The sequence below is a fragment of the Vombatus ursinus genome, unplaced genomic scaffold (assembly GCF_900497805.2).
Source record: "Vombatus ursinus unplaced genomic scaffold, bare-nosed wombat genome assembly UNPS02014812.1, whole genome shotgun sequence".
NCBI classification, from domain to species: Eukaryota; Metazoa; Chordata; class Mammalia; order Diprotodontia; family Vombatidae; genus Vombatus; species Vombatus ursinus.
This window is the reverse complement of record NW_020954590.1, coordinates 2,227,714-2,239,774: the sequence shown is the minus strand read 5'-3', so window position 1 is coordinate 2,239,774 and position 12,061 is coordinate 2,227,714. Positions and strand designations below refer to the sequence as shown.

General features: G+C 40.1%; 1 protein-coding gene across 1 annotated transcript in view; it reads left to right on the top strand.

Annotated features, from left to right (window-relative positions):
• Positions 1 to 11,170: 11,170 nt before the first annotated feature.
• LOC114054059 (inositol monophosphatase 3) overlaps positions 11,171 to 12,061 on the top strand; it is a 56,147-nt gene continuing 55,256 nt past the window's right edge. The window contains exon 1 of the mRNA XM_027877127.1: positions 11,171 to 12,030. Within this exon, the coding sequence (XP_027732928.1) occupies positions 11,644 to 12,030 (387 nt within the window). The 5' untranslated portion in view covers positions 11,171 to 11,643. The remainder of the gene's footprint in view (positions 12,031 to 12,061) is intronic.

The window sequence follows — 12,061 nt, the reverse complement described above, 5'->3', positions numbered from 1 at the left end:
AGGGATAATCCAAGTACCGATGTAGTAAGATCAAAGTCATTTTTGTGGATCTAAAAATTACTTGAAACCAATTTGCCAAGGAAGTTTTAGTCGTAATAACTATTGAGATAACCACTAATATTATAACTTACAGACACCTAGAATTTTTCAGACATGCTCAGAAGACAAAATCAATCGTAAAAATTCATTCCAAACCAAGAGCTAATCCACAGCCATGCTGCCTTCATGAAGAATGCTGTTTTTATGGCTATCACTTACATTTATCTATCATTTTGAGGTTAACAAAGTACTCTCATCATAACTTTCTGGTGAAATAGGTGGTATAGGTATTATTATACGTATTTTAGATGAAAAAACTAAGACACAAAAAGAGTGTCTTGGCCCTAGTCACACAGATACTGTGGTATACTTATGATTTGAATTTGTTTCCTGAATCTTAGTCCACTAAATTTCTACCTCATGAGGGGACCAAGCAAACCCATTCTGAAACTTGGCCTCTTTCTAGACTAGAAGTTCTTAACCTGGGGTCCATGACGGTTAGATTTCAGGAGGTCCATGAAATTGGAACTTTTAATATTTTGATATCTGTATTTTGATATAATTGGTTTAATTTGGAATCCTATGCATTTAATTTTATGCATTGGACAAACATTTTGAGATGGTGTTCATAGGTTTTACCTGACAGCCAGAGGGGTCCATGACCAAAAAAATAAGTTTAACAACTCCCTGCTCTAGACCTGAAGTTTTTTAGATGTGGTGCCTTTGGGGGTTAGGGGGGTGGTGGTAACTAAAATCATTTTCTGGCTCTAAAATTCTGTGATTCTATGGATACATAGTAGAAAGTGTTTCTAACATACTCAGAAACATACATATCTTAAAACTTTTTTTTTTTTTTTTGGTCAGCAGATACTCTATTGGTTTAAAATGAAGCATGTTGGTAAAAGTAGAAGACTGGGAAGCTGTTTTGATGTTAATACCTGTTAAAAGGACATAGTTTTTAGAAGAAAGGGCCTACTGGACTGACACAACATTAGCAGATTGCTACTTCAAATGTACAACATGTTTTCCATTTGCTTTGAGATTAAGAACAAGAAGTAAATTGGGAAAACCGTTTTTAGGATTCGATTGGCTTTACTAAATAAATTGCAATTAGAAGCCTATCCAAACTCATAAAATCAAAAAGAAAGCTTTGTACTTTAGAAAAGAGTCTTTTAAACAATTCAAGTATTATGGAAACACAATCAGGATAACACAAGATTTAGCTGCTTCTACATTAAGGGACCGCAGGGCATGGAATATAATATTCCAAAGGGCAAAGGAGATAGGATTACAACCAAGAGTCACCTACCCAGCAAAACTGAGTACAATCCTGCAGGGGAAAAAATGGTCATTCAGGGAAACAGAGGACTTTCAAGCATTCTTGATGAAAAGACCAGAGCTGAATAGAAAATTTGATTTTCAAATACAAGACTCGAGTGAAACATGAAGAGGTAAACAGGAAAGAGAAAATCATAAGAGACTTATTAAGGTTGAACTGTTTATATTCCTGCATGGAAAGATGATATTTGTAACTCATGAGACCTTTGTCAGTATTAGGGTAGTTGGAAGGGAAAAAATTACATGTACATGTATATAGATATAGATAGATAGAGGGCACAGGGTGAGTTGAAAATGAAGGGGTCGTATCTGGAGAATTAAATTAAGGGGTGAGAGAGGAATAGACTAGAAGAAGGAGAAAGGGAGAGGTAGAATGGGGTAAATTATCCCATAAAAAAACAAAACAGAAAAGAAAAGGCTCTTACAGTGGAGGGGAAATGGGGGAAGGTGAGAGGGAACGCGTGAATCTTATTCTCATAGGATTTGACTTACGGAGGGAATAACAAACACACTCAATTGGGTGTGGAAATCTGTCTTACTCTACAGGAAAATGGGGGGGAAGGGGACAAGAGAGTAGGGGAATGATAGAGAGGAGGGCAGACTGGGAAAGGGAGTAATCAGAAGCAAATACTTCTGAGGAGGGACAGGGTCAAAAGAAAGAATAGAATAAATGGGTGGGTGGGATAGGATTAAGGGAAATAGAGTTAGTTTTTCACAGCATGTCTACTGTGGAAGTGTTTTGCATAACTGCACATATATAACCTATATTTAGTTGCTTGCCTTATCAATGATGGTGGGTGGGGAGGGAGGAAGGGAGAAAATTTGGAACCCAAAGTTTTAAAAACACATGTTTAAAAAAAATGTTTTCACATGCAACTGGGAAATAAGAAATACAGGAAATGGGGTACAGGAATCCATCCTGCCCTACAGGAAAATTGAAGGGGAAGGGGATAAGAGAAGGGGGGAGAGATAGAAGGGAAGGCAGACTAGGGGAAGGGGTATTTAGAATGCATGCCATCTTGGGGTTGGGGGAGGGGTGAGATGGGGTGAAAATTTGGAACTCAAAACCTTGTGGAAGTAAATGTTGAAAACAAAAAAAAAATAAAAAAAATAGAAAAGAGTCTTTTTACTGTTGACTTTTGTAGGCAGATTTGTGGAGGAGGCTAATAAGAAGGCTCTGAAATATTTGATAGCTTGGAAAATAGGTTATTTGATTTATGATTCCTTCCCCCTATCCTTTTGGCTTATAAAAGCCACAAATGCTTTGAAACCTTGAAGATTTTCTTTATTTCATAAACTTGAACCTGGTTTTCTGTACTTTCCCCGCTATTTTCAGTGGTCTCACTTTCACAGTTTAAGAATAGGGGCCGGGTAGAGATACTTTGTAACCCTGTGTTTGGGGTAGGAGGAGCTCCTTTATAGAGGTAGGGTGGTAAAATGTTAAGAGCAATAACTCAAGAGGCTTGAGCTCAAATCTCAACTTTGATATTAACTAGTTCTGTGATCTTGATCAACTTACTCTTTCTGAGTCTCATTTTTCTTATCTAAATAACAAGGGTGAAAAATCCTTACACTACCTATTGTACAGAACAGTTATAAGAATAACCCTTGGAAAACTGTAAGACAATAACCAACTTGTGAAAATGTGAACTATTATTATTCTAGGTCTCAATGAAAGTAGTTATAATTTGTTGGACAGGTTTTTAGCCATGATAAATTGATATTTGTTAGACAACAAAATGTGTTACAATGGGCTATTACTATAATTTAAATCCTGTATGCAATTTCAAAGAAATACATTTTTATAATAATTGAATGGATAGCATTAAGTTTTCATTTTTGTACCATTATAAAGCAATAAAATTCAGATATTGTATTATGATTAAAAACAGTTTATAAAGAGATAAATACTATAGATCAGGAAAAATGGAAAATTGGTAACATGAGAAATGTAGGTTGTGTTTATGGTGGGAAATAGGAGTATTTGATGAAAGTTTGGACATTTTAAAGTAGAAATATTTGTATTATTAACATAATTTTGCATTGAAACTTAAAAAAACCCCAAAACAACTATCCTAACTAATGAGATAATTAGGAAAACATTTCTACCACTCTTAAATATAATGGATTAAGAAGTTGGTCATAGCATTTGGAGAAGAAATTGAGCTTAAATATGATTTAGTATGATCTTTTCATTTTACATGTGAAGAAATTGAGGACCAGAAAGGTGACGTGATTTGCCCAAGGTAACATAGATACTATGGGGTTTGACTCGCAGTTTTATAATGTCAAATATAGTGAGTGTTACTTCAATAACTTGGAGCTCATAAGAGCTACAAAGTAAATGTTTTTTTTCAGTTCTGATTCTATAACCTTCTCATTATGGAACTATTTGTTCCTGAAACATAAATCAATAGAGTTAGAAGGGACCCTAGAAGATATCTGGTATGACCCAGTAGCTGATGCAGAACTTCCCTTCAATAACCTAGGCAGCTAAGTAATATGGTGAATAGTACGTGGTGCCTGGAATCAGGAAGACCTGAGTACAAATCCAGCTTCAGACACTTACTAACTGTGTGATCCTGGGCAAGTAATTTAACATTTATTTGCCTCTATTTCCTCATCTATAAAATGGAAATAATAACAGCGCCAATATGGCAGGGTTGTTGCAAAGATCAAAGGAGATGATAATTATAAAGTGCTTAGTACAATGCCGGCACTTAGTAAATGCTATCATTATTATAAATGGTTATCCAGATTTCCTTAAATATTTGCATGGTTATTAATCAATCTTTAAAATATATTTATGTCTTTTGTTTTTACATTGCCTTTCTTTCCCAATATGTCCCTTCCCCTTCCCCACCCAAGTAGGCATATTTTGTTTTATTTTAAAAGAAAGAAAAGAAAAAGTCAGCAAAACTAACCGACATATCAATCAAATCCAATGGTTTGTTCTCTCTTTTACTTCCATAGTCCTCCACCTCTGCAAAGAAAAGAAGGAAATAAATTTTCACCTCTTCTTCTGGCCCATGTTGGGTCAGCATTGTTTCTATTTTTATTGTTGTTCTCCTGTACATTGCAGCCATTGTGTGTGTGTATATATATATATATATATATATATGTGTGTGTGTGTGTGTGTATACAATGGATATATATACACATACAATATGTATATCCAACATATATATATGTATATGTATGTTTCTCTGGTTCTTCTGATTTCCCTTTTCATGAGTCCTTATGTCTTTCTTACCTCCTTGTATTCTTGATATTCATCATTTCTTGTGGAGCAAAAATATTTCATTGCATTTATGTACCACAATTTGCTTAACCATTCCCCAATAAATGGGCATTTACTTTGTTTCCAGTTCCTTGGTATTACAAAAAAAATGATATTCATATGTTGGTACATGTGTCTCCCTTTTTTCCCTACTTTTTATCTCCTCTGACCATATGCCTAGGACTGAGGTCCCTGGCTCAAAGGATATGGACAAGTCATTCATTTCCTTAGCATAATTTTAAATTGCTTTTATTGTCAGCTTTGTGGGGGAGATTTTAAGGGGAGATTCCAGGATTGCCCTGTGGGCAGAGAACCATTACTGCAGAGGCTGTTGAGGAAAGGATCAGGGTAGAACCTGGCTATATGCTTTATTTGGCCTCACAGCTAAGGTTAAAACAAAGACCTGGATTTGGGAATTTACAGGAAATTGGTACTTGGGAAGTTGCTACAAACATGAACTTTATTATTATGTGCCACAGAAAGCAGGGATAACAAAACAAGGAAAGTATATGCACATACACACACACACACACATACACACAATATGACAATACAGACAAAGAGAGGCTCAACCCATGGATGTGATGCAAAGAAACCCAGCTCAATGGACATGGAGACCAGTACATAGATTGGGGGGGGGGAGAACCAGCAGAGTAGGGGGCCGAGTAGAGGAAGTTTAGGGAAGTTTTATACTCTAAAAATGGCTTGGTTGAAAACAAGTAATTGATTCCAGATGTGGGAAGGGGCATTCCTAATCAAACCCAGATGTGGTATGGAAAGTCTGAGGTTACTTATCTGTATCATGCTCAGGTGGGGGAAGTTTCTTTACAGGGACCAGAAACTGGGTGAGGGTTTGAGTTGGCTATCTGAGATAGAAGGAAAAGAGTGGCTTACAAGTCACTGTAGTGGGCCTGTAGTCTTATCCAATGAGAAGCTGCAATCATTAACTGCTAGACACAGGATCAGAATGGGTCAGGATAGTGGAAAAGTATAAACTGTTATGTTATCTCTTCTATGTTTTATGGGCATTAGGATCACTTAGCCTAAATGACTCCATTTTGGAGTCTTGTTCTATCATTATAACTATAACATCAAATAACATTTTAAAAATCACAATAATTACACTGGAAAACACCATCAGGAGTCTAGGAAGGTCTAAGTATTCCATGCCAGCCAGAACATCTCAGCATCTCTTCTGATGCTATGAACCCCCTGCGAAATATATAGCACGGTTCCTCAAATTTGGTGGGGCATTGGGGGAGACTGCAAGGACAGGTAACAACACAGGAGACACTGGAGTTTTGGGACTCTAGCCTCTAACAGGTTCATTTTGATCTAGGCAGCCAGAAGGACAGGAAGACAGCTTTGGAGGGGTTAAATAGTCTAGTCTTCCCAAGAGGGCTGCTGATAATGGGAGCACTAACTCCTACAGAATTCCCTAATCACATTTCCTGAAGTGGGCACGCAAGAATGGTAGGAGCTACAATTCCTTATCAGTCCCCTAAGCCTTAATGGGGGCCAGTTGAGGCAAGCACACAGATTCCCTTCAACCCTTGATGGGGGCTGATCAAGGTAGGTACATGCATTCCTCTATGCATTACCCAAATCCCAAAATGGGTTCCCCCATTACTGATCAGTGCCCACTTGATTAATAGGGCAACAGTCAAAGAAGGCATCCTGCCAACATCAAGCTCACAGGTTAACTTTGGCAATTATGTCACGACCTAGCACAGTGCAGGCGTACATTGTGTCATCCCTATATCTCATTGCATAAGCATGGTGGAGATGTTTACAAACCATGACCATGAGAAATATTATCTAGCACCTGGAAACTAGAGCTTGATATGGCCATGGAGCCTGGGAACTAAACTATTAGAAAGAATAACAAAAATCCTCCTTATACACACTGAAATCTACCTTACACACAGAGACAATCTGCTACTGTTAGGTGTTTGATCCAACTACCCTGACCTCAAGAAGACAGTGGAGGCAGTGGTGTGGTAGATATGGGTAAGTGGCCCACAGAAAGGGATACTATGAAGGCTAGACACTGGGAGTACAACCCAGGGCCAGATGAGTGGTCAAACGTTATTCAGGCCTGGAACGGAGCACAAAAAGCAAAGGACAGTAGCCTGGAAGACTGCCACAGAAAGGAAGCGTACCATTCTTATGCTGACATGCTGGGACAAAGTTCCATTTACTTTACCCTAGTTACTCCTATGCCTCTGGGGCCCTAGAAGTCTGTTCTATCCAACTACTATAAATTCCCACAAAGATTACAAGTGACAATGACTTTTGCCTGATCAGTAGTGAATGACTCCACACATTTTGTAGAGAATGATACTTCTAAACAAACTTCTGCTATTTATTTCATGAGTTTATGCCAATTTCATTTATTCTATATATGTATGTCTTACCTTTTTGAACTGCGTCCACAAAAAAAAAAAGGAAAAAAAGTTCCAAATAAGTCCATGAAAATAAAAATATTGACACTTTTGTTTGGGGGAAAAAAAGATTTGAATATTCATAGATCACATTTTTTTTAAATCAGGTTCTAACAAATGAAATAGCATTTATTAAATGCCATTCATGTGCTTAAACACTGTGCTAAGCACTGGGGATACAGACAGAAAAATTGAAACAGTCCCTACTCTCAGAAAGTTGTCAGATTGGAGGAGAAAACCACACAGAGCATTCCAAAAGTTTTAAAGTTTAAACTGCACTAAGACTTTTGGGACATCCTGTATATCAGATGCAGGGTCGATGACAAGGCCCAGGGGTACATTGGCAGGTCAGATGCCACTTCCCATAGATTTATTTGGAGAGTATAGCTGCAAGGCAGATGGTATGACTAGAGGACCTTAGGACATAGCAGTAGCAGGGCAGATGGTAAGGTCTAATGGACCTCCTTACTGGAAAGACTGTAGTTGATAACTCCCAGATAATCCAAATGTTGTAAGCAGTCATATCTACTCTGCAAAAGGCTGAGGTCCAGAGGGGCCCCACCCTCCATCATTACAGGGAAATACCAAGGAACATGAGTTCTGGGTTTTCCTCTGAATGGGTGAGGATGAGAGTTAAGGTCCAGCCAGAAGGGGGCAGGGGGATTGGGTAATGGCAGGAAGAAGAAAAGATCTCATCACCTATTCAGGACATGGGATCAGGATGGGAAAGGGAAATGGCTTCTCCTCCTCCCCTCTTCTCACCTGGCTTCCCCATGGGGGTCTGAGTGTCTAATATGGGCACTGTGAGAGGCAGACAAGGATAACAAATAAAGTCTTTGCCTTTCTTGGTTATTTGTTTGAAAAGTTATTCTTTTTTTTTTTTTTTTTTAGGCAATTGGAGTTAAGTGACTTGCCCAGGGTTACACAGCTAGTAAGTGTCAAGTGTTTGGTCTGAGGCCAGATTTGAACTCAGGTACTCCTGACTTCAGGGACGGTGCTTGAAAAGTTATTCTTTACTGATCAATTTACTTCAAATTCATAAGCCTAATCGTTTTTTATGCCTTTGTTTAAGACCAGTAGTTTCCAAGATTTTAACTATTAATTTATCTACTGTAAAACAAATTCTTCAGTAATTATATTTATGTACAGGTCATATGAAAATTCCAAATTGTCCTAGATGGTATCAGTTCACTGATGTTTGCTTGTATGCATTGTTTAAGGCAACAGCAAAACAATAATTTATTAAGTACTTACTATGTGCCATGCCATAGTAAACATTTTTTTAATTAAAATATTAAATTTCTTCAGTATGGTGCCTTTCACATAATCTGCACTTAGTGAATATTTGTTGGATGGATTTGAACACATTTTGGTCTTTAATTCTTTTAATTCTCTTTTAGTGCATGCAGAGCCCTTCTGAGGCTGTTCTTAAAAATCTTTGTCATATTCTTTTATTTCCCGATTCTTTAATTTTTTTTTCTTGTAGAATACTAGGATAAGTATGTGTTTTTACAGTTTCATCTGTGCTGCCTTACTATTCTTTCTTACAGTGCTGAAACTAGTGTGACTTTATCTTCTTTTTCATTATTGATGGAGAACAGTTTTCAGTTTACTTTTATAAACCTCAGGCAGACTTTCCACTAATGGCTCAACATTTCTCTTTATGATTGCTGTTCAACAAGCCTTTTTGTTGATCTCATGATCCATATAATTTGGGATGGTTCAGTAGCATGGAATGCTTCATATTTCAAACTGTCTTCATTGCTTTATAGCTCCCTGAATTGCCTAACCATCCTTACTCTATGACCTTTTCATTGAGAACTCCTTAAAAATCAGTCAGGCCTGGTTGCAAAGTTTCCTCCCCACAAATTGACATGAAGGACAGTGGTAGTTTCCAAAGACCTGATGTTGTCAACACTACGGGGACTACTCCCTCATATCTGATTTCTGTTTGTATTTCACCATCAGCACTATTTATTTTGTAGCTAGTTACAAGAGGTACTCTGGGTATCCAGGAAAGCAGCAAGTCCTTGTATATCATTATCTCCATAATAGTATGCAGATTTGGGAGATGTCTACAGCTCCAGGAGAGAGAGCCGTCCAGTCCAGGCCCAGTTTACACTGTCCTGCCTTGTTAGACTCCTCAATGTGTAGGTTCCACTTATGTTCCCTGTTCTCTAAACAATTTCCACAAACATTTATTACACAAAATGTCTAACATGGGTTTAACTCCTGCTCCATTCTCCAAGACTTCTCTAGTACCCTCAGGAGTTTGGGGAGTCTTTCTTCTCTACCATCAGCTCAAGCCCCCCTCCAACTGTGTTCCCCTAATTTTATGAGGTTCAGTGCCTCACACCTTTTTCCATTTAATCATCAGATTAGCTTTTATGACTAGATTTTTGCTTCAAATATATAGCAACAACAAACATACCAATTTTCCCCTCAACACTTTGGGAACATAATTCCCTTTCCCTTCCCCTCAACACACGTCTCTGTGGAGGAGATTCCGTTTACAGATTAGTTTACTTCCTACATAGCATTTTCTCCATCAAGTTCAAGTTCAATACCCAGACTAGTCTCTCAGATTCCCAAGTTTTGAGGTCCAGGATCAGAGACCTCACTCTCTGCAGTTAGAACAGGTTCCAGTCCTGATTCTGGGAGTCACTTAGCCCAAGAGGTGAGGAGGGAAAGTAGGTGATCCTTAGACTCTCTATCCCTTACTACATGGTATGAGTGGAGTTCACCCTCAGACAAGAATACAGGAAAAACCACTTGAGTTGCTAAGTCATCAGTCATGGTTGCCAAGTTGCTAAGTCATAGTTTAAAGATACTAGCTTTGTGTGCTTCTTCATCCAATGGAAAAGTTTGCTCCCAACCAAATGTGCCGATAAACTTGTCCATGCATGCTGCAGTCCTCCAGTCTTCCAGAAGCAAGACCTCAGAGTTTTCTGTGTGGATGACACCATTTTAGGTAACCTGGGCATGCCAAACCTCTTTCCTGACTGACCTTTAATGCTTGCTATCCACGTGGCCTTGGGCAAGTCTTTTAACATCCTTGAGTCTAAATGGACAGAACATCAATGGGCAAGAGTTTCTCAGGATGGGCAAGCAGGAATAACTTTTAATTTGCCTTATTGGGAGTAACTCCCAAATCAATGAAATCATGGAGCCATTTGAACTTTGAACTATATGCAAAGCATTGTGTTAGGCATGTTCTCAAAGTACTTACAATCTAGTGTTTACAATCAAATAGTGTTTATTATCTGATAGTGAAAGAGTCTAGTAAGGTGACAATCCAATGGTGAATAAGGTGAAGTCTACTTGTAAACAGTACCCTTGACTCATTAAGAATAAAGTAAGATAAATTTTGCAAATTCTGTTATAGGAATGTTCAGATAAAAAAAAAAGTGATATTCTATGTCTAATCATGACTAGTGCTTGTCTCCTAAGGCTAATAGGACTAGTCAAATGAAGCTAGAGATTTACTGCTTTCATTTGGTGCCTATGAAAGGTTTATACTGGATTTGAAATAATTGATTGTGTTTCCTATTATGTCTGACTCATCCCAGAAGCTAATACGGGAGCTTCATGACAAATCAAGTCACATCAACTGGGTTCGAGGATAGAATAATCTCTCCAGACCTTTTTACTACTGGAACTCGGAGATGGAAATCGAAAAGACTTCTACCTCGACCTTTAGGTTTCACAGGAGCTCCAGCCAAGGAAGCTTGGCAACCCTTATTTAATATGACACGTTTTAATTTCCCCTTTCTCAAAGACTTAACGTGCTCCAGTTATCTGCCAACAGGAACATCGCGATTTAGGTTACGAATCATTTTGTGGGGGGAGAATATTTTCAAGCAAAGCTCCAGCATCTCCCTGCAAGAAATGCTATGATTCATTCCCAACTCCAGTACCCCCAATTCCCAGGTACTTTAAAGTGCAGATCATTAGCTCTGGGCTACAGAGCAATTAACACACTGGGACAGGCATGCCACACCCCCACGTCCAAATAGGAGGCTCACACGTTTCCAAACTGGAGCGCCAGCTCCGCCCACTGCGCCCACCTCTTGTGCGTAACCCGGATACACACCCACTCGTCCCCTTTCACCTCTCTCTGCTGTTGGCTAACGTGGAAGGGAAAGACCCTGCTGGGCGGTGGGAACGAGACCCAGCTGCACCCCTTCCTCCTCTCCCGGCGTGTTGCTGAGACCTGGGATGGGATCGGGAGGCCGGAGAGGCCGCAGTGGCTGCAGACGCGGTTAGCTAGCTGTTCAGCTTGGAGTTAGGGGAAGGAGGGAACTGCCTTTATTGTGCCTGGGAGAACAGATAGCTCGAGGTAGGGTCGGGGTAGGAGAGGAGAAAGGGGACCCCCTCTAGTTCCATGTGGGCCCCTGCTCCTGGGGGCTGTAGCTGCTCTGGTCGGGGAGCTTTGCGGGGAGCGATGGACCGTTGCTGATTGTCTCCGCGTTCCAAGCCTCCCGGGCGGGATTGTTTCCGCTCCGGCTGCGTGGGGACCGGCCGCCTTCCCCGGGTCCAGCCATGGCCCCCATGGGCATTCGCCTTTCCCCGCTTGGCGTGGCCGTCTTCTGTCTGCTAGGGCTGGGCGTGCTCTACCATCTCTACTCCGGTTTCTTGGCTGGCCGCTTCGCTCTCTTCGTCCTGGGGGGAGACCGAGGAGGCGGTCCCGACTCGCCGGGCTCTCAGGCCGATGGGGGCACAGTGGACCTCCGTGAGTTACTGGCCGTGTCCGTTCTGGCCGCCGTTAGGGGAGGGGAGGAGGTGAAGAGGGTCCGCGAGAGCAATGCTCTCAACGAGAAGGCCAAAGGGAAAACCCGGGAAGGAGCCGAGGAGAAGATGACCAGCGGGGATGTGTTGTCCAACCGCAAAATGTTCTATCTTCTGAAAACCGCTTTCCCCAATGTGCAGGTGAGTGACCTAGCAGTACCAGGTGTGGGGG